Source organism: Sceloporus occidentalis, unplaced genomic scaffold, assembly GCF_023333645.1.
Source record: "Sceloporus occidentalis isolate IW3139 unplaced genomic scaffold, rSceOcc1.0.p SCAF_6, whole genome shotgun sequence".
Taxonomy (NCBI): Eukaryota; Metazoa; Chordata; class Lepidosauria; order Squamata; family Phrynosomatidae; genus Sceloporus; species Sceloporus occidentalis.
The window spans coordinates 60,581,581-60,604,224 of NW_028316986.1; the positions used below are offsets into that span (position 1 = coordinate 60,581,581).

Genomic DNA, 22,644 nt, shown 5'->3' on the forward strand with positions numbered 1-22,644 from the left:
ATGCCGCCCACCATCTGGTCAGCATGACGCCAGCTTGGAGGCTGCGTTGGGATGTGCATCATCAAAACACCATACCCCCACGCCGCCCCCAAGCCGGCGTATTGTGCCAGTCTGTTTTGCCAGCTGATTGCCCTGTTCTCCTGCTAGCAAGTAAATGGGTCAATGTAAGTACACTCGGCCCTCGGGTTACGAAATTAATCCGTTCCGCCGCCATTTTCGTAACCCGGAAGGCTTCGTAAGCCGAGAAAGCCATAGGCGCTAATGGAGAGAAGCCGCGATTTGGTGCGAAATAGCGCCGAAAAGCACCAAAAGGTTATTCGTAACCCGGAATAACCTTCGTAACCCGGAAATACTTTTTTTTTTTTTCGTAACCCGGAAATTTCATATCCCGGCGCATTCGTATCCCGGGGTAAGAGTGTACTGTACTTTAACTCTATGAAAAAAGGAACCATGCCCCTGGTGAAAGGTGAGCGATTCACATCTTCTCAGAGCACCTAAAAAGAGCATTAACTCCTTCTACTATCTCAGCCTTTAGTTATGCTTGTCAACCGTTTTAAAGATCTTTAGCATCATTTTCCTTTGCTTCATCCTTCAGATCCTTTGTTACATGCTGCTAAGTTCTACCCTCAACTTATCCACAGGTCATATCAAAGTCCATAATTCTGGTCCCAAAACCTGCCCTTGACTTATACATGAGGTCAACTAATAGTCAAATATATACAGTACTTTACTCCTCTCTTATTGTTCAACCAGCATTTTCAGTCTCTTTCTCGTCTAGTCCCTCTTAAATTTTTAAATTCTTTCTTTACATGTAGGTTTCCTCCAAACACAAGCTTGATCTCTCCGATTCTTGAGTTTACTCCTGCCTATCTCCTCTACCTTCCTTGTGCTCTTGTTCGGGCCACAGGTTACATACTATGTCTCCCCTGACTCCATGAGCAGGTCCAGTAGAAATGGCAGAGGAGAGATACCCCCACATCAGTTCATATGCCACCTGTGCAGTGAAATTGACATTGACATTGACAAGAACATAACATGTGCTTGTTTCTATAAAAATTATCTTTAATAAATGGATGGATTCAAGTTTATAGTAGTTTGACATGTCAAGGTAACAAAAGTCAAAGTTCTCTGGCTATTTCATACAAATACTATGCATTACAGTAAACTTTGTTATACAAAGAAGTGTCAGTGAAAATTCAGTATCTGTAACAACCTAAAAGTGAAAATTCCCATCTTTTGTGATTAGTATTGTATTGCATGTTTTAAAGAGGAAACCCACTGCATTCGTAACATAAAACCATCATCCTGTTTACTGATGCACACTGACAATTTGTAGCACTTGTTTTTGGCTTCCTGAAGAAGAGTGACATCTCGATAAAAATGGCTTTAATAAGACAACATACAAAATGACTACAGTAATCTATTTTAAAAGAAAAAAATAACCAAATATTAGAAATGACAAAACCCTGAATGTACTACTTCTACCTGCTTGTTGTTAAAACTCAGGTATTTAGTATTCTAGCTTCGAACATTGTTCAAGTTTTCTAATGCACACTATGGCCTCTGGCAGGCAATGTACTCCTTACTGAGTACTAGTGCTGGTGAAAAGTAACTTGAACTATTGCTATGAGAGAGGCTTTGGCAAAGTTGTTTTTTTTTAAGGAATTGGACTGCGAGTGTAGCACATATGGTAAGATACAAAAATACCATCACACCACTTCAAGGTATTATATATATATATATATATATATATATATATATATATAAACTTAAGGGTTCAGATGTTAAGTTTGTTCAGTGAAATACAACTACAAATATGGATTAAAATGAAATAATGGAAAATTCTGATCAAACTGGAAGTAGTCATTTATTTAAATAGTTTTTACTTATTGTGCTGTGAATTGTGTTGAATTACATGTGTGCATGATTATAAAAGGATGGACGTGTTGTGTAGTGTTGTGAATATTAACTGAAAGCCAATTGTGTTATAAAAATGATATGGAAATCAAGCTAGTTCCTAAAGTTTGTCCAAACAATTTAGGATAAGCTGCAGAATTCTCCCCAGTTCAAGAATCTTATGAAGATGCAGTAGCTTCATTGAGTATCCACAAAGGCTCCTCATTCACTCTGAAAGAGATGCTAATTTCATATGCGCCAATCTACCTTTTCACTGAAACAAACAGAGAACTTTTCACAGGGAAGAATGTGTCTACAGCAGCACACATAGGCCCAGGACTGGAACCAGTATTCATTAATAGCTTCAGACCCCAGCTGAAAAATCCTATTTCCACTTTAGCTGTAGTGCAAAGAAGCCACCTCTACCATTCTATTTTTGTTCCGCTCGGAAACACCCCATTTGTATGATTTAGCGTTCAAACAGAAAAGGGTACAATTCTCAGAATGCTTATTATCAGTTAAAGAACTAGCAATTTAAGGCTGAACACTAGGAATCGTTTGGAACTAACAACACAGGTTATGCTAATGACAAAATAAAAATGGTTCTGGCACTGTTAATGCAACATAGTTTTAAAGAAGATTAAAGGCTAAGGAAAGTTAAAATATGGAACAATCTCAGTACTTCACATTTTTGAGAATAATTATTTTGACTTAACAGAATATTATATACCTGAGTATACAGTACTTTGCAACAAGTGATGTCTCCCACGAAGAGGAGCACAAAACAAATTTAAGTAGGGAACTGAAGTGGTTAGAAAAATGACTAGTGCCATTCTTATTGAAAAATAACAAAAGCATTTTGCCACTTTGGGAGAAAATGTTTGTATATCAGTATGCTAAATCATAATGCCAATTTATGAAAAATAAAGTTTTCTGATTTGTCAAAAAATAACGTCCAATTCTGCCCATTCCATGTGTATATTCTAACTGGAACAGTTTATTCAGCAAATCCAGCAATATAAATAACACATGCAAGTGTTATTTATATCTTCATTTATGTAGACCTCTTCACTTATGTGTAAAACTTCACTTTATACATAATTTCCTATTGGCCTCTTTTCACTGAATTGGAAGATTTTTAAGGCAACACATATAATAAAATCTGAATTGAATTTCAATTTGCTATAACTGCTCCCGTACTCACCCCTTGATGAGAGATGCTAGCAAAAGAGAAGACGCTACGTACAATGTATATGGAATTCCTCTATTATCACTCATGCAATACATATTGCTGTTCTAGATTAACACAATTAAAGAAAAAGTGGCACATAGAAAACCCTTGAGGCAACTTAAGTCACCTAAAGTACTGAAAGATTCTGCTGGAAACACAATGAATTGGCAAGAACCTTTCTATTTGTTGCAGTTTAACAATCTGGTTGTGGAGAAAAGAAATCGCAGCAGAGCTGCCATTCCTCTTCACTCAAGTAGTTTTACTCCTGAACAGCAATTAACTGCTGATTGAACTGGCTGCAGAAGTCAAATGGCCGAATCAATTTTAACCAAGAGCCTATTGTTACTATGTCTACATTATATTGTGTAATGCTGCAGGAAAACTGATTATGTATTCCATCAGCATTTATCCTATAGTTCTACATTTAAGTGACATGGAGCAGGCTCTGTTATCTGATCATAGTTTTAAAAAACCTGTTGATATTCCAAGTGATCTTATCTCCAAGTGAGACCAAAAAAGAAAGGGGAAAGGCTGCAATCTGAAGCCAACAAATAGGCTTCAAGTGTGAGGATTCTGATTTGTTCTTCACAAGCATACTGTATATAATCTGTTTCCTAGACCAGATTTCTTTGTATTGATCATTATGGCTTGAATTCTATTGTTAAACTCTAACTAGACTAGACTCAACAAGGTTTACCTATTTGTTGGCTCCGTGTCAAATTGATTTAGTGGGTCTACTCTAGTTAGGACTAACAGATTTCAGGCCTATGTACCCTGTTTACATACAGTACTCATCAGTTCCGTGTTCCGCTATTAGCAATAGTTGGAAGTGAAATATTCTAACCTACTGAGTTCCAAGGCAGTATCATTGAAAACAGACCATTAGTTCACCTCCACTGGTACTGATGAAGGCCTGATAGAGCTGATTAATACTTTGTACTTCAATGGCAGATATCGCTGTGGGACTTGTAAACAGCAGCACACAATATTGTAAACAGTTTTTCTTCTGCTCAGTTGGTCCAAGTTTGTCAATTAGATGAAAATGAAGACAGCAACTCCATCTTAAATTCTTCCCAGAAACCCTTTTCACTGCATATAAAATCCTGAGCAAAAAAACATGGTTTTGAGCTGGAGAACCACTTGCATACCAAAGACATATTCAAATGTCCACACTCTGAAGTTCAGCAACAACGTCAGTTACTTTCAAAACTTTCAAAGCCTTTAATGTAACAGTACTTTGGCCCAAACCTATATTTTAGCATGATGTCCAGTTCGTGCCCCTGATGTGGAACTTGGCAGGGAAGTTGATGCTGCAGCATCTTCTGCTTCTTCCAGTTCTTCCTGAAGCTCTTGGCTTACACTAGACTGAAGGGCTGCAGGTGTAAGCCACTCTTTCGGTAGGCAACTTTGGAGAAAGGGAATGCAGGAACTGAAATAGGCAAGGCGATTCACCCAACGAGGAATCTCTTTTCCACATAGAATCTAAATGAAATTCCACAGAATAGCCAAGTTTTATTTTACATAGATTATTGGCAGAAATATGCATCACTGAAGTGAAGTACTCAATATTCCAATATAGAAAAACCATTGATCATGTCTGCCATTCAGAAATGAAGTCAGCAATGAATGCAGTTAATGTTGACATAATAGCCAACATTCCATTCTGACTGTTAACAAAATGAGACACCCTAAACTGATTTTTTACTCCCAACTAAAACTGTAAGTCAGTAAGAGCTATACAATGATAAAGAACAGTAGAATACTCATCATATAGTATGTTATTAATGTTGCTTTCTATGTTCAACCCAACAAATGAAAAACAGATTGCTTACCTGTAACTGATGTTCTTTGAGTGATCATCTGTGCATTTATACATATCGTTTTGAACTTGCAAACCTTCAGTGCTGGCTCTGTCCCTCCTGTCTAGCGCTCTGTCATCTCTTCCTTTAGTCCTACTTGGCCAACACAATGGTAAGAAGCAAAAACCCACTAGATGTGCTGACAAAGGGAGGAAGGGTGGGCTGTGTGAATATACAGATGAACACTCAAAGAACATCAATTACAGGTGACCAACCTGCCTTTCTTCTTTGTGGTCTCTTGTGCATTACACATAAGGGTTTCAATTAGTAAGCAACTCACCTATTATAGTGGGAGGCACGTCATGAAAAATATTATGGAAAGGACTGCTCTCCCACATGCTGCATCCCACTGTGCTCTAGCAACCAGTCTATAATACTGAATGAATGTGGAAGGCTGCATTCATGTTGTAGTCCTGAAGAGCTCCTCCAGTGGAACATCCTGTAGGCACACTGATGAAGCTGCAAGAGCTCTAGTGGAAATTGCTCCTTATCACATCCTCAAGAGTAAGGTTAGCCAACTGGTAGGCCAAAGTGATAATCCAAATCACCCACTTAGTGAAGGGATATCCATTGTCCCTTCTTAGGACCAAAGAAACACATATATATCTTTCAAAAGAGCTTTGTACAGGTGATGCAAAAAGCCAGAACTCTTTGCCCATCCAAGCAATGATTAGGAGATCACAGGCGGGATTAGGATAGATCAGATTTCTAGATCAGAGGAGGGATTAGGGATGAATGTTGGCAAAATGATATCTTGTGTTTAATGAAGAGTTCAAGAGGAGTTGCTGTGTAGTCTCTTTTGTTCTTTGGATTTGTCCTGCAAACTGGCAGCAGTGATCACCCCATCCTATGCAGGAGGCATCTGTAGTGACCATGTTAGGTTGAGATGGTAAGAATGGCTTCCCTGACATGGGTGTGACCACCAGTGCAAGCTGTCTTGTACCCATAGGAGTATGGAGAGATGCTCATTCATGTCCATGTTGAGCATGTCTACCTACTAAAGGAAAAACAACTGCAATGGCCTGATGCACAGCTAGAAGAGAAGCAATGATGTAGTCATGGAGGCCATGCAGCCTAGACTGTGGTTGTAATACTTTGAAATGCCTTTTTCCCCCCTGGCAGAATAGCCTCTTTCCTTCAGAAAGATAGTAGGGTCAAGTGTGATTTCTCTGGACTGACCCAAAAGTCCAAATTGAAGAGTAGATGCAGTGTTGAACAGATGACAACTTGGAGATTTTTTCTGGAGTCAGGTGACTAACAGCCAGTTATCTATGCAGGAAAAGACAAGGATGTGTTGCTGCCACAGCTGTGCTATGCCCATTGCCATAACGTTTGTAAAGACTCTTAGCATTGTTGAGAGTCTAAAAGGAAGGTTGAACTGATAATGGTGATGTTTCTGACTGATCTGGCTGCTGAGATCCTAAACCATACATTTACTCCAGGCAAGAGATACCAAAACAGAAAAGGGCTTTATGTACACCGGAAGGATAACTTTGTATCTTTAGACCAGGGGTAGGCAACCTGCGGCCCGCGGGCCGGATGCGGCCCGGTGTGGCCTTGGGACTGGCCCCAGCCCGGTCCTGCCGCTGATTGCCGCCGGGGCCTTTGGCCTCTCGCGTGCAGGGGCAAGGGGGGCAATTGTCTATAGATGCCTCAGAAATATGCATTTATATTAAAATTTTTTAAAAAATCAGCAAAATTTTTTGCGTGTCCTCCACTTTTTTTAAAAAAAGTATCCACCATTTGAAAATGTTGTCCTACATTTGTCTCGGTTTATTTATTTATTTAAATTTTTAAATTTTTTTAATTATTTATTTTTTGGCTTCGGCCCCCCAGTTGTCTGAGGGACAGCAACCTGGCCCCCGGCTCAAAAAGGTTGCCTACCCCTGCTTTAGACTGACTATAAGCATCACAATGGAAGTTTACAAAGTAACCATTATTTTCCTTAATATTATAATTCAAATTGCTGTACCTCTCCTACTTTTTTTGTTTTCTGTCTCAACGCCTCCCACTCTGCAGCCTTTCTAAACATTAAAAGATCGGATTGGCTGCCTTGTCTCTAACATCCTGCAGCAAATTGACCCTTTCATCACAATTTTAATCCCTCACCCTTCTTCAAGATTCTGAAATCCCTAAAAAGAATCCTATGTTCTTTTCAGGCTCAGGGATCTCCTCACTTGCTCCTTTGGCAGGAAAGGTATTGATCTGGAGAATGGCATCCGATGTAGGCATGATTTGGAAATTATTTAGGTGTATGACATGGACTATGACTCTGGAGACCAGGGTTTGAATCCCTGCTCAGCCATGGAAACCCATTGTGGGTGATCTTGGGCAAGCCACACATTCTTAGCCTCAGAAAATCCGGTGATAAGTTCACCCTAGGGTCGCTATAAGTTGCAGAATGGCTTGAAGGCAAACAACAACAATAACAAGGAATTCTATCCAGTAGCCTTCCTTTATAATTCAAAGGACCCATTGGATACAAACTTTTGCTGTGCTTGTGGTGATGTGAATCAATGGCCATCCAGTATTGAGCTCCATGGTGGATGAGTCAAGGTCAACACTTTCTGCCGGTGCCCTAGCAGCAAAAGCATTTGCTTTGAGGACAAAGAGGATGTGTTGTCTTGGCTGATGTTGATGGGGTATTTCAAGACCCTGAGGTGGCGTCTTGACCTTTGGTGGAAAAGTTTTCATCAGTATGGTTTCGAAGTTATCTAGGATGTGACTCCAAATTTCAATGGATTTTCATTCATTGGCCAATTTGTAATTTGAATACAATTTTTCATGGTTTTGGAGTTAAACAGTCAGAACTTGTCAAAGGGCATATCTCCCACCTTTTACAGTTTCTTCTTGCTTAGGGCTATTGAATGCAGCCATGTGTGTCTACAGAAAACTCTGCTGGTCACCAGAGCCCTGGAAAAACATTTGGCTGATGTAATTTGGTATCAAACCACATAATTTAGTCTCAAACCATGTTGCCTGCCTTTCCAAAAAATACTTGGGCTACCTCTTTCTTGTATTGGGAAAAAATGGCTTATTAGGGTGGCTGCTTTGTCCCACACCTGATACCAGGCCACACATGCTTGATATCATCAGGTAAAGGGCTGCCAAGGCATAAGCCTTGAGCCCCATGCTACCCAGTTTCCTGCCTTCCTTTTCAGGTGGAGCCAATGAGGTTTTTTTTTTCTGATGAGGAGGCCACAATTATTGAGTTGACCTCAGGATGTTAAAACAGGAAGCTGCAGTCACCATCCTGGATCCTATAAAGGTTTACCAGTCATCAAGATACCAGCTGGAGGGAGGTAGGTTTCCCCAAAAGGACTTCACTAAGCTCATAAGAGAAGGCAGGAAGGGCAAAACAACTGGACCACTGGGCACAGTCTTTGTTACTGAGAAGCTTGGGTCATTTTCAGGTGAAAGATCTTGCTTATAGATGATCTGGAGACTTTTGGTCATCTGACTGAGGAGGTTAGTATGTACCTTATAATCTACTATTGATGAGGATGAAGTTTGGTCTTCAAGCAAGGCATCTGGGCAGGAAGAGCAGATCTGAACCATAGGTGTTCAAGGAAGAGTCAAACTTGTAACCAGAATCAACTTCTGACAGAATGAACTGATGTTCAGCCCCTCCAACATAAGCCATGGTCTTGATGCTGTCTGTAAAAGGTATGGGACACTTCAAGAGATCTAGAAAAGTACCAGCTCTGATGGTACTCATGATGATGATTGTTCAAACAATACTGAACATCCTCTCTGGTATGAGGTCAATAGTATGACTACATCTTGTATTCCCATTGGGTGACTGATCAGTGTTAATGGTTGATGAAGTGAAGAAAAAGAGAGCCATCTTAGTGAGTGAAACCACTTTATAAAAGAAGAGCACTGAATGTGGCTGCATTTGACAGCAAGGTCCTGTTGCACGGAGGGGTCAGCTATGGGGAACTGATGGGAACCTCTCTAGGAGCAGCACTTCTCCAACTTCTCATTCTGAGACAGAGTTGGCAACCTTACATCTAGCACAGTCTTCTGGGGTCCTGGTAGGAGCTTGGCATCGAACAACTGAGAAGGAGGGATGTCTAGGGTCAGTGGTAAAGTATGACTCTGGATGTCAGAGGCAGTGGATGCAATAGAGTGCATCTGCTTTTTCAACTTCTGTGGATCATCGTTACACAATCTCTTTGATTTCCCAACTTTTCCTATTGTCAAGGTGCGTGAACGGACTGTTCCCTTGGCAAAGTAACAATTGATACTATGGTGGTGGGATCCATCAGCGTTGCTACCAAAGTCATGGTACAGGTGTTGATATCATGAATTGCGGAAAGAGGCACAGTACCATGTCTAGCTGAAGATGTGGCCATGAGAACATTCTGCTCTATCACACTAGAGGGCAAACAAGATTTAAACGAGAATTAAACTAGAGAAAACCAGGAAATGTCATGTGATCAGGCATTTCCTGGTTTTCTCTAGTTTAACTCTCATTTAAATCCTGTTTGCCCTCTAGTGTGATAGAGAAGATAGAAGACTCCCCAGTTCTTACTGTCCTGTCATCGGGATGGAAGAATCTACTGACTTGAGTTTTCTCCCACAGAAGTAGGCATAATTGGGCAGCTCTAGCCTGCACTGTAAAATCCAGGCAAATCTGACAAGTATTGACATTGTGCAAAAATCACAGGCAGGTTAAACGCTTAGGGTGTTTGTCTGAAAGGGACACTTCTCTGTTGCACTTCAAACATCACTTAAGAGTGGCTGTGAGGCCATGGGCCTTGGCAGCTGCTAACCAAAAGAAAATGCCAGGAATGTTTCACAAAGAATGAACTCTTTGAAAAGAAAAGAAAAAAAAGCTATAAAGAGAAAGAGAAATGCAGACAGAAAGGAATCAGGATAATGCAGTGGCACTCAAAACTTTTTAGCCTTGGGACCCCGCTTTACATCTACATGCAGATGTCTCCCCAACAACGTAGTATATGTTTTTTGTGGGTTTTTTGGGTTAGGAGGCCATGTTCTAGAAGAGTTTATTTCTTGACGTTTTGCTAGCAGCTGTGGCTGGCATCTTCAGAAAAGCCTTCAACTTCACAGTGTAGTATATGAATAAAAATATTTTGCTTATTTAGTGTGTATATTTCCATTCACACAATCATATAAATATTTTAATATTTTATAAGGAAATCACATCATTCAAATTAGAACAGTTTCATTTCGGTAAATCCAGTATCTAACTCAACGCATGGACTCAGGGCCTCCAAGTCTCGAGTCTCCTTTGAGCAAATCTTGCCGCTCCTGCCTTGGGTTTCTGTCCTACAGTTTTGAGAACCAGTGGGATAAGGTACAGGAGAAAATCTGAGTTACAGAGGAAGGTGCTACCACTGTGGTGTACAAAACAGAACTCAGGGATGTGATGCTAGAACATGCATGTTAGAGATGAAGGGAGGAGCTTCTGCTGGAAGTTTCAGCTTTCCAGAACATTCCAAATAGTGGCTCTGCACAGGTGCATATCCATATATGTGTTGCACAAAGACCACAAAGATTTTCTCTTACATTTAAAGCATAGCTTTACAAAATATAGCCTGGTATACTACTGTTCAATTATATGGATGGAAAATACTGGATAGAATGTTAAGGTGTTTGGTTACACTGAAAAAAGAATGACTGACTGAATTCACTGGACTACTGGGTAACTATAAGTTGATTTCATGGATAAGTCGACCCAAATTTTCAGGGTAACTATTTAGACTAAAATTTCTCAACACAATTGAGTATATACGGTAGGTTAAAATCTCAGTGATTTCCTCCCAAGTGGTTTAAATGAAGCTTGTTGCCATTACTGTATAAAATATCTGATGTTATAAAAGAATGTAACATAACAGCTACTGATCCTGACATGTACATTTATTACAGCAATTGTCAATATCGCCTCATGGCATACCAATCATACTTGCCTCTGATAAAGCTGAAGAAAAGTGATTGCAGTTTTTGTGCATTAAGTGATAGGCATTTCCTTTAAATTCTTTTCCAAGTTCTTCTATAATTTTTTCTATATCTTCCTCCATGAAGTCAGTACTTCCAAGAACAACGGCTTCTCTAAAATAAAACAGCAAAACAAAAAATCAGACTGAACACATTCTTGCTTTGCCTTTACTCTCACTTCGCCTTCACTCTCCAAAAACCATCCATAGTATTTAAAATACAGTACAGCTGCCAGTATATTAAAAAACCACAGATCTATAAGTATGGCGCCCAAAACAGAAACCATAGGAAAACTGAAGGCTGCTGGAAGAAAAAAAAAAAACCTCTGGATGCATTTTTGGAAGAAGCTTTCACATACTGGTAATCTCTAGAAAAGTAAAAATGTTTTTATTCACTTATGCAACACTTATCTCATCTAGTTATTTTACCTCACAGGTGCATATTGTTAGTTTTGAATAAAACTTTTCCTGAAACTTGTTGGACGGCTCTATTTTGGGGTGAAGGAATATCTCCCTGTTCTTTCCATGTTATTTCTGCCTCTGGTACCAAAATTTCTGTTAAAGTAATAATGCCCGGGAATAAATCTACTTCATTACCATTGGTATTCCTGTATTATTGTCATTTCTCTTATTCTTTCTGAACTTCAACCACACTATTGCCTTCTGTTCCACTGTGACTTCCTTGCTCTTGTTCAAGAGTCTTCCCTGAACACCCAGCTGATTTATGTGATTCCTCTCTCTGCCATAACTCACCCATGCAGCAGAGTCCATTGAACATTTCTATAGCATTTTCAGGACATGGAAGAACTGCTGTGGAGTGAAGAAGTCAGAGAAGTCCACCTCCACCAACCCAAGTTCCAGGGTGGTATCTTGATCTGACCTGGATCATTTAAGTTACCTAGTACTACAAACAGCATCTGATCATTCTATATAGAGATTAGGAGCGACTGAACATCAACAATCTAAGATAGACATATGACACTATATTTATTATTGGAAAGAATCACAGATTTGGAATAATACTAAAGAAAAGCAAAGAAGAAAGTGTAAAGGCAGCCCTAATAAAGAAAACCAAAATAATAAACCATGGAGGGTTTACATAAATTCAACCTAGATAACAAGGAAATAGAAATAGTTAAAGATTTTCCATACCTTGGATCAAACATTGATCAGAATGGAGATTGCAGTCAAGAAATCAGAAGAAGATTAGGAATGGGAAAGGCAGCTATGAAAGTGCTAGACAAAATCCTAAAGTGTAAAGAACACTAAAGTCAGAATTGAAGAAGCCATTGTATTCCCCATTACCATGTACAGATGCAAGAGCTGGACAGCGAAGAAAGCAGATAGGAAGAAAATTGATTCATTTGAGCTGGAGAAGAGTGTTGAGGATACTGTGGATGGCCAAAAGGACAAACAATTGGGTCCTAGAACAAATTAAGCCTGAACTCTCCCTGGAAGCCAAGACGACTCAAGTGAGGCTGTTGTACTTTGGCCATATAATGAGAAGGCATGACTCATTAGAAAAGACAATGATACTGGGGAAGGTAGATGGCAATAGAAAGAGAGGAAGACTGCATGCCAGATGGATAGACTCAATCAGGAAGACCACAGGCCAGAGCCTACAGGATCTGAGCAGAGAGGTAGAGGACAGGGAGCTTTGAGATGTCCCATTCATAGGGTGGCCATGAGTTGAGGTCAACTCAACGGCAATTAACAGACAAAACAGGTATTTTTTTTAAAAAAAAGGAACGGTAGATCAAAACATCCTAAATAAAATTAGCAGGAGCAGGTGGCAGTGAGTAGATGTCTGAAACCTAATGATACAAATTTCAATCACATTAATAACCAAAAATGGCTTACTTAAATTTAAATGTTTCTCCTAATTCAGATGCATTTCCTGGAGAAATTTCAAATATTCCTGAAAAGGGGTATGGATGGCCACCATAAGCAAATTCTGAAAGACAAATTCATAGTATTATGTGCAATGCATAAAATAAGCTGGATGTCAATAACTCTCCCTATTTTTGTAAATTTACAGGCATTCTTGGAAGCAATCTCTTGCAGATCAACTATTCTGGACTACTTTCTATTCATAATTTCTGCCACACACCCCAACTTGTTATAAATTTATACACAATGTTTACATTACAATTAGATACTAATAATTTAACTTTCTATTTAAGGTTGGACACAGTGGCTCAGTGGTTAAAACATTGACTCTGATGCTTGCAAGATCAGCAGTACAGCAGTCTGGGGCCTAAGTGCTGTAGGATGGAGTGAGCTCCTGCCACTAGTCCCAGCTTCTGTCAATCAGCAGATAGAAAGCATGTAAAAGTGCAAGTAGACAAATAGGTACCACGTCGGTGGGAAGGTCACAGTGTTCCTTGTGGTCATACTGGCCACATGATCATAGAGTTGTCTTGATAAACACTGGCTCTTTGGCTTAGTAACGGAGATGAGTACTGCCCCCTACAGTTGGACACGACTTGATAACCTTGTCAAAGGAGATACCTTTACCTTTTAAGGTTAGAATCCCACTGGAACACTAAATACTGTAACTATCCCAGTGCAGGCCATAGTGGCAGGTCAGAAAAGGCTGAGGAGCCATAATGGAATCAAGGCACGGGAGAAACAGGTTGTTTCTCTGCTTTCCCTTGCCAATCCTGGAAAAATTACAACTGCTAGCACAATGCACCCACAGGATTCCATCCTAGAATGCCATGTAAATCAGTATGTGTAAGGGCATTTGTACTGAAACCATGGATGGATTGTACATAGTGACAAATAAGTGCATATATCCCACACTAGTAAAGTGTGCATATATCCCCTTTTGAATTTGGTGCAAGAGGCTATTCTCTAGTCACTTGCCCTCTATCGAAAACATTCCCCTTTCACAGAGACCATGAGGGAGGTAAGTAGACAGCCTCACTCTGCCTTGCAAATTGCATATGAGAGAGGCACAGGAATGATATCACTGTTCCTCTGATTCTGTGTAGAAAATTGCAGGGGTGCAGAGAGGGATTCCCCACTACCAAATGGCTATGGCAGCAGTACCAGCAGTGATCCACATGGGTTTTGCTGCTCTGGGGACAGGGAGATGCACAGAGCATTGCATTCCACACATCTAAAGTGGGATCTTGGTCTATGAGAACAACAAGAGCACTCACAATTTGATTTTGTTGTCAAACAAGAGGTAATGAAATATAGTTTGCAACAAACTATTGCAAATACTTCAAAGTATATCTTTTAATGTTTATATAAATTTAAAATGTGTTACACACCTCTGCCGTATATTTCTATTCCTGAATGGAATACTCCAATCCCAAGAGAAGATGTGTATTCATTCATCCAGTACTAAAAAAAGAGAGAGCAAACAGGAAGTTTTACTAATGAATTATGAGTGAAATATCATATCATCAAGACAATTTTCTGGCTTGGATGCAAGGATCTGTAAGCAGATAAAGGTGATTTTTGCCAACTTCCCCTATAGCGCTTTACATATCTTACAAATCTGCTAGTGGGTGCCCTATGGGTGCCCAGAAGACTATAGGGGGTGGGGCGAATAACCCCTTGCCCTTTCTGGGAATGGAAGAGCCTTTCTAGATCTGAGCCTATGTATTTATGAAGTTCAAGCACACTTTGCATAGTCAGTGATGGATTTTTCATTACATAGTTGGACGTATATTCAAGCATATAATCAACAAGATTTGCATTTAACATACTCAAAGAACTACAGATCACCAGAATAATCAGTAAATAGCAAAAAACTAGAGCTATTAAAATAAGTCCATTTCTGTGTCTGCTTCCATTTCAGTTCCAGTTTCTAAAGCCAGACTCTTAGACAGCAATGTGTATAAAATGACTATATTAATATTTTTCAGGAAAGGTTTATGCAACCTATTTGCAATAAATTCTACATGCAATGGATGGATGCAACATGGATCCACAAAACCTCACAATGGAAACAGAAGGGGAGAACAGAGCAAACAAATCCTCTCATAGACCTTTCATAAATAGCCCCACAAGAGCATGGAAACTCCACGTCCACACAAACTGAACCTTGAGGGATTAGATACTGGGAATGATCATCACTTTCTTGCCTTTCTCGTGAGCGGATTATGTTTAACTCACAATCTAAAGCAGGGGTGAGAATTGTGTACCCCTTTAGATGTTGTTGGGATAGCAACACCTAGCACTCCGCATCACAAGCTGTGCTGGCTAGGCAACAACAGTCCAACAACAGAAGGAGGCTGACACAAGTTCCATCCTTACTCTAAACAAAATGCTCACCTTCTAGACCTCACTCAGCAAGTAAGGCACAATCCAGACTGGCCAGGCCACATACTAGGGTTGCCCAGGGACAGAGTGTCCGCACGCCCCCCACCCAAGTACATGGCAGCGCTGTAATTATGGCAGCCTCCCATCTACATGGGGGCCACCATGACTCCAAATGGTGTGGGCGTGCGTGACGTCTCTGCGTATGGCGGCCTGGCTGCGGTGCGAGGAGTTCCGAAATAGGTGTGCGCCTCTTTCCTGCAGCAAAATGGGCAGCCCCTTTCTCCCATGGCTGCGGCTCCTGGGGTGTCCAGGGGCATGAAGCCCCAAGGATACCCCTTTTCTGTGCCACTGAGAAGCGGCATTTTGCAAAATGCCGCTTCTCTGTGGTCTGGAAAAACTCCGAATTGGGGCCGCAGGGCTGCCGGTGAGGTTGCCCTGCCCCCAACCCGGAGTTAAAAGGGGTGGGTGCAGGCCGCCCCAAAGGGGCAGTATGTACCGCACCTAAGTTATGCCATTTATTATTTTTACTTTCACAAAGACAACATTTGTTGCTCTAAAAAATGCTCAAACAACACAATACGTTCATGGCCCCTGCTTTGAAAAAGTGTTATCCTTGTTCGAGGAAGTACCTGTATATACTCGACTATAAGTCAACCTCATGTATAAGTCGAGGGCAGGTTTTGGGGCCAAAATTATGGATTTTGATATGACCCTTGGATAAGTCCAGGGTGAAATTTAAGGACATGCAACAAAGGATCTAAATGATGAAGCAAAGGAAAACAATGCCAAAGAACCCACAAAATTCTGGCAGGCATAACGGTTTAGGCTCACACTAAATGCTGGGTGGAAGAGAGAACAGAGGGAGGTCAGTGCTTCTAGGACAGATTGCACCCTTGCCTTTCACCAGGGGATGGTTCCCTTTTTAATAAGAGTTAAAGTATAGTATTTACATTGACCCGTGGATAAGTCAACCTAGGTTTTTGGGGGCAATTTTTTGACTAAAATTTCTAGACTGATACATGAGTATATACAGTAGTTGAAGTTCACAGTTAAACAGTCTGAGTCAAACTCAGTTCATCAACTTCTACATGCCACCTTTCTTGGAGGTGTAAAAACTTCCTTGTCACATTAATACCTTGTTATTGCAACATTTATTTGGAACCCAGTTATTGTGACTGAAGTTCAGGCTGAAAAGCAAGTCAGATGTTTTAGGTTTGGGGCTGACTGGGGCCAAGGGACCCCATTATTGTACCAGTTGCAGTGGTTTGTTTGTACAAGTGTGTACAAGTCAAAATCCTGATTATTATCACTTTGCAACTTGCAGCCAAGCTCTGAAGAAACATCTTTTCTGATGTGACTCTGCCTACCCATTAGGATCAGCAACTTCTGAAGTATAGCTGATGGTAAAGCACAAAAAGACTTTTTCTGACCCTTGACAACATGGCCATGACTTATTATGTCCACAGACATCCATTCTTTCCCCCATTCGGTTTAAGATTTACAATGAATGTGGTGCAAAAAGCTGTCTGGAGATTTGGTTTGAAATGTCATCACGCTCAACTGTATTGCTCCATGCGGCTTTATTGGAAAAAAATGTCAGACCAGACTATTCGTGTCTATTTTCAGTTTTAAAAATTATAGAGTTGATATTTTTGTATACATATTTTGGATTTTTTTCAGATTTTGGAATACTGTATTTGCATATACATACATAATAATGTATCACATCTAAACACAACATTCATTTGTGTTTCTTATACACATAGCCTGAAGGTAATTTTATACCAGAGCCAGCATGGTGTAGTGGATTGGACTAGGGCTCTGGAGACCAGAGGTTTTCTGAGGTTTGATTCCCTGCTCAGCCTTGGAAACCCACTGGGTGACCTTGGGCGAGTCGCACACTCTCAGCCCCAGAAAACCCCATTTGGTTTTGCCTTTGGGTTGCCATAAGTCAAAAATGACTTAAAGACATACAACAACAAATTTTATGCAATATTTTATAATAATTTTGTGTCTGAAACAACATTTCTGTATACTGAACCACGAGAAAGCAAAGGTGCCAGTATCTCAGCCACCCATGAAAAACATTTTGATTTTTGAAGTATTTTGGAATTCGAAATAAGGGAGGCTCAACCTGTATTATTGTTAGTAGTAATAGTAGTAGCAGTAGTTGTTGTAGTATCACTGTTACTACTACACATAGAACTGGTAGGAAAGATGGGATATACATTTTGCAAGTATACATACTTTGGCGCGTTACAGAGTGCCTAAGAAGGGTGCTCTGCCGCTGCCGCCACCGCTTGCTACGTCCAGGAACCGCAGCGGCCAAACCGCGCGTTCCCGGGCGCAGCAAGAAAGAAGCGCTGAAATTGTGCTTCTTTCTGTGACCTGGAAGTGGCGCCGCGAGGCACTAGTCGTGCACTCGCAGTGTCACTTCCGTTGCGCGACGTCCAGACGCTATGCATGCATGTCAAGATGGCGGCCCCCGTGTGGACGGGCGCCGCCATTTTGTACGGACGTGGTCCATATTAGGGTTGAGGGGCGTCCAGAAGGGACACCTCTTCTCAACCCTAACATGCCCCTTCCTAACCCTAATACGCCCCTTTGGCGCGTCTGTTACGCGCCATACTCTCTACCTAGCAGGAAGTTGTTGTTTCAGTGAAGAAAAATTGAAAGTGAAAATTAAAAGAAAGCAATATTACATGCACATAATCTTTAATGCTATGGGAAAGAAAGTGACTGCTATTTCAGTTGTAATAGCTTATATATCACTGTTATCACAGACCCAGGAGCAGGCTCCTTTCAAGTAAATTATAACAAAAAGAAAGCAGTTAAACTAAAATATTGTTTAGACAATTTATCATGAAAATCAGTAAGAGAGAAGTCTTTTCTAATGGAAAGTAAAGAGAATCTGCTGACTTCAGCAATAGTTCACAGCAGGACTTACAAACCTCCATACTTGTCTACACAAATGCCTATGATTGATAAATAAAATTATGTTGTAATACAGTCCCTTGCTTGCAACATTCTAAGAACATTGTAAGGACTAGAAGGTGATAATGATAATGAAAACAACTCTGAACTGTTTTGAAGTATCCATGGAATTGAAGCCGAATTTACTGACGTGCTTTTCATTCTTCCAGTAAGAGGGGATTAGTCCCATTTCCACTCCCTTCCACCAAGAGGTGGAATAATTACAAATTGGCTTCCTTACCTGGAGTCAAAATTTTACTCATTTGATGCCATGAAACAAAATACCTTAAGCCACAGGACTTTTAGGGCCTATATTTTATTAGCAGTGGTTGCCAAACCTTTTTGGGCTGCCTCCTCCTTTCCTCTTAAGTGACAACCCCAGGAGCTCCTCTACAAACATGTACTTCTTGATATTAGGTCTTCTGTTCTACTGCACATTCAAAAAACCCAATGCCATTTGCTGCTCCCTTTGCCACTTAGTCACCATAGGAGCAGCCATGCTGGCCTTGTAGCAAAGACATCACTAGGATGTATGGGGGGGCCTGGCCGTACCGGATGAAACCACAAGCAGAATGACACCACTCTAGCAATGCCACTGTTGCTTCCTAAACATCTGCCTTTTGGAAGAAACAAGGTGTAGCAGTAATGTACCTTTGTAAGACACAAGTAGCTCAGTGGAAGAGAAGGTATAGCCAGAAAGTGGGGCAATGAGACCTCTCCTTTCTCTACCCACTGAACTTCAAAGACTCTCTGGGAGACAAGGAGGACACAGGGCAGGACTTTCTGGGTTCCTCTGTCCTCCTGGTATGGCCTGGTCCCATCCGTGAGAGAGGGAGAAGCAGGCAGGAGAACCAGGGAGTGAGTGAGTGTGAGGATGGCTGTTGTCTGCCATTGACACAAGAGCCTCTAGCTTTGGGAATTTTTCGTCCTCTTAACTCCCAAAGCAGAAGGCTGTTGTGTCAGGTCTGCTTCCTGCTTTGGGAGGCAGAGGTTGCTGTCTCCCATCTACACACCAGCCTCCTCCTTTGGGAATTAAGAGGGGGAAGAATCCCTGGATTCCTCCTGTACCCCACTCATGAAACTGGAGTTTCCTGTGTGAATGGGAGACAGCAGCCTCCAGATTCCGGAGTTATGATGACGAAGACATTGTTTAGGAGTTGTTTAGATCACAACTATTGACAGTACATTCAGTGATATACAGAATTATTAAGGTGTAACATCCGTACAAAAACCTTACTAATGATTCTGTATGGTCTGGTAGGAATCTGGCTACTGAAGAGGGGAAAAAACCCTGCTTTCTCAGCCCCTCATCTAGAGCACCCTTGTATAGAAAGATAGGGTTGAAGTTGTCTAGACAAGTGAAAACAGGATATTTAGCACTTTATTTTAACCATCAGAATACTTTACAATTTAACAGCAGTTTATGTCTAAAACTATTTTGTTCTCAAGAATCATAATTATTTCCTTTCCATAAGATTTCTCTGGTAGTAGAACTGAACAAGGGATTTTAAATATTATATTGTTGTTGTGTGCCTTCAAGTCATTTTGACTTATGGTGGCCCTAAGGTGAAGCTATCAGGGTTTTTTTTTAGGGTGAGAATGTGTGACTTGCTGAAGGTCACCCAGTAGTGTGGGGAATTGAACCCTGATCTCCAGAGTTGTAGTCCCGCTACTCAAACCACTGCACATGTTGGCATGTTGTATTGATTGTAAAAGGCATTCTTTTTTAACCTTTTAAAACTTTTATTAAGTGTATATATAAAACTAATATGTAGTCTTCATTCAAGTAGTTTAAAAAACAAAAAAAAAATCTTGCACTGAGTAATTTGTTAGAGTATTTTCTGACCCCATGGGAATTCCAATACATTGCAGGGTAGGAAAACTACACATGTCTACAGTAATATTTGTAGGTATTCCAAGGATATTCCACAATATCCAAATGCCAAGAGCCAGAAAGCACATGCCCATTTGAGACTGAACCAGTTGTTAGCCCCACAAGACTGTAACCAATACAATTCCTGTCTTAAAAGTTTTTGCCTGCCAAAACCCAATCCTGTTTTTGCTTGCCAAAACCCAAAATTGTAGTTTTTGATCCTCATTTGTGAACAATCAAGAACATAAATGTTACTTTCCAATGGTCTATCACTGGCCTGTGGGTGCCAATGCACTTACAAAACCAATATAATACAGTTTGGTTTACAAATGGAAGAAGATGCTTCTGATACCACCTTACAGCAATGCACAACACCTGAGGCTCGCTGTTGCTTATGCACATCGTGCTGAACCACAGTGTAGTATTAGGTCTGAAAAAGACCTAAATAAAAAGTCAAGCGAAACAAACACTCAGCTCTTGGCTGTACTTTTTGTACTCTGAGACTCCTTCAAAACAAGGTCAGTAAGCTTGGCTACTACTCCTGAGATGACAGAAGGCTTGTGCTTAAATGACCTGGGTGTATCACATTAAATTGTAACTTTGGAAGTGCTTCATGCTTCCTCACTGCAAAATATAGTGATTTCATTAGCTGTATAAAATACATGAATCTGGATTAAAAGGAATGGTAACTGTAGGGCAGATAGAAAAAAAGATGATGCATGTTTTGGACATGTTAAGCACGTATGTATTAAATCCTTATAAACCTGTCATGCTACAAGTTGTCAACAAGCAGGTTATTTCTGCTGGAAAAAAGGAAACAACACACCCACGCTCACTGCAAACAGTAGGTATGCCCCAGTTCTACCATCACACAAATAACTAAGGAGGTACTGTTGATCTAGGATATGCTAGCCAAAATTAGGGGACGCATTAGGTGTTGAGTCTAAATTAACTTCCTTGTTGCTTTCTTTAAAAAGGCTCCCCCCACCAGGCGCCCAGTAAACAACAGGATGGTTTTGAAATTATTATTATTTTTTAAAGCAAACTGTGTTTTCCAGTGGCTTCGAGGGTGACTTGCTTTTTGCAGGGTTGGGAGCATGGGTGGGCAAATGGTTCAGGATGGGAGGAAACCCACCCTGGTTCAAATTTTAAAAGTTTTAAAAACATAGTTTCCCTAGAGTGGGCCCTCCACGTTTGTTGGGGTTAGGGATACAGGACCCCCATGAAAGTGGAAATAACACAAATAAAAAACCACTTTTTAAAAACCCAAGATAAACCTCTTTAGGAGTCTCTAAGTCCTCCAGAGCAACTCTATGGTCAACAAGTGCTGGAAGGTGACCACAGAATTGTGCCAGAGAACCTGCAGATGCCTAAAGCGTTATCTCCAAGAATCTCCAAGTCCTCCAGCACAGTCTCTGGCTAAAGCTGCCCATATACTGTAGTCATGCTGGAGGACCTAGAGATTCCTAGAGATAACATATTAATCAAACCCATTAATAATCAAATCTTCAAAAGTCAAAACCAAAAATGTGGAGGGCTGACAGTTGTGTACACACAAACTGGATGGCCATCTGTTGGGAGTGCTTTGACTGTGTATACCTACATGGCAGGGGGCTGGGCTGTCCGAGCCTTGTGGTCTCTTCCAACTTTCTACATCAGTTAGACATTTGTATTTCTGTGGGTGAGAGCAGCATGCTTTGAGTGTCAGGTTGCAACTTCAGAGACCAGGGCTTGATTGCCACCTCAGCTATGAAACCCACTAGATGACCTTGGACAAGTCTGTTACTCTAAATGTGTGGGGTTTGCAACTGTCCACTGACAGTTGTGATATATGTTTAATTAATTTGGGAATGTTTAGCTTAGCTTTGTGAGAGGAGGTAACACATTCAGGAATGGAACATCTGATATAGTGGAAATAACTGACAGAGACTCCAAGAATGGGGAACTACATGAATATTTATCAAAAGAAAGATACAGTAAAACAACACACAAACTAGAGTACCTGTAACTCTCTCACACACACAGCATACAGAGCTAACTGAATATAGAAAAATGAAAAGAGACAGTAGAGTCTGAGGGATGGATAATGGGGTATATCTACTGGTCTTGAAGATATAGTCCATGGAAAGCAAGAGTGGCTTAAACCATGAAGCTTGAGCACACGGTTTAGGGATGCAGACAGGAACAGGACAAAAGAATGGCAACTCAGACTGAAGCCTGAGGGCAAAAGTCACCTTGCAAAAAATATATATAATAATAATAAAATAAGGGGGGGGGGGGGAGAGACTGAAACAAAAAGGCTAAGTTTTGGGATGCTATTTATACTTTTAAGCTTACCCCAAACCATAGAGGTTCCATGGTAAACCAAAAGCTTGATTCTCCCTCAATGGAACCTGAGAAGGTTTCCGAAGTGGAAAGTTTGTTTTGATACTTGGGAGATGAGAAGGGTTGATACTGATTGATGATGCTTCATGGACTTTACAACGCCTAGACAACATCTGGAGTACCAGGAATAAGAGGGCCAGAAGGAGCGTTTAGGAATATACAAGAGATGAAAAGGGGATTCCCATC

General features: G+C 40.7%; 1 protein-coding gene across 1 annotated transcript in view; it reads right to left on the reverse strand.

Moving 5' to 3' along the window:
- Positions 1-1,038: 1,038 nt before the first annotated feature.
- Positions 1,039-22,644, reverse strand: part of DESI2 (desumoylating isopeptidase 2) — a 32,656-nt gene continuing 11,050 nt past the window's right edge. The window contains exons 2-5 of the mRNA XM_089529803.1: positions 14,231-14,303; positions 12,810-12,903; positions 10,923-11,064; positions 1,039-4,609 (exon numbers count right to left, since the gene is read on the reverse strand). Of these exons, the coding sequence (XP_089385929.1) occupies positions 4,376-4,609; positions 10,923-11,064; positions 12,810-12,903; positions 14,231-14,303 (543 nt within the window). The 3' untranslated portion in view covers positions 1,039-4,375. The remainder of the gene's footprint in view (positions 4,610-10,922; positions 11,065-12,809; positions 12,904-14,230; positions 14,304-22,644) is intronic.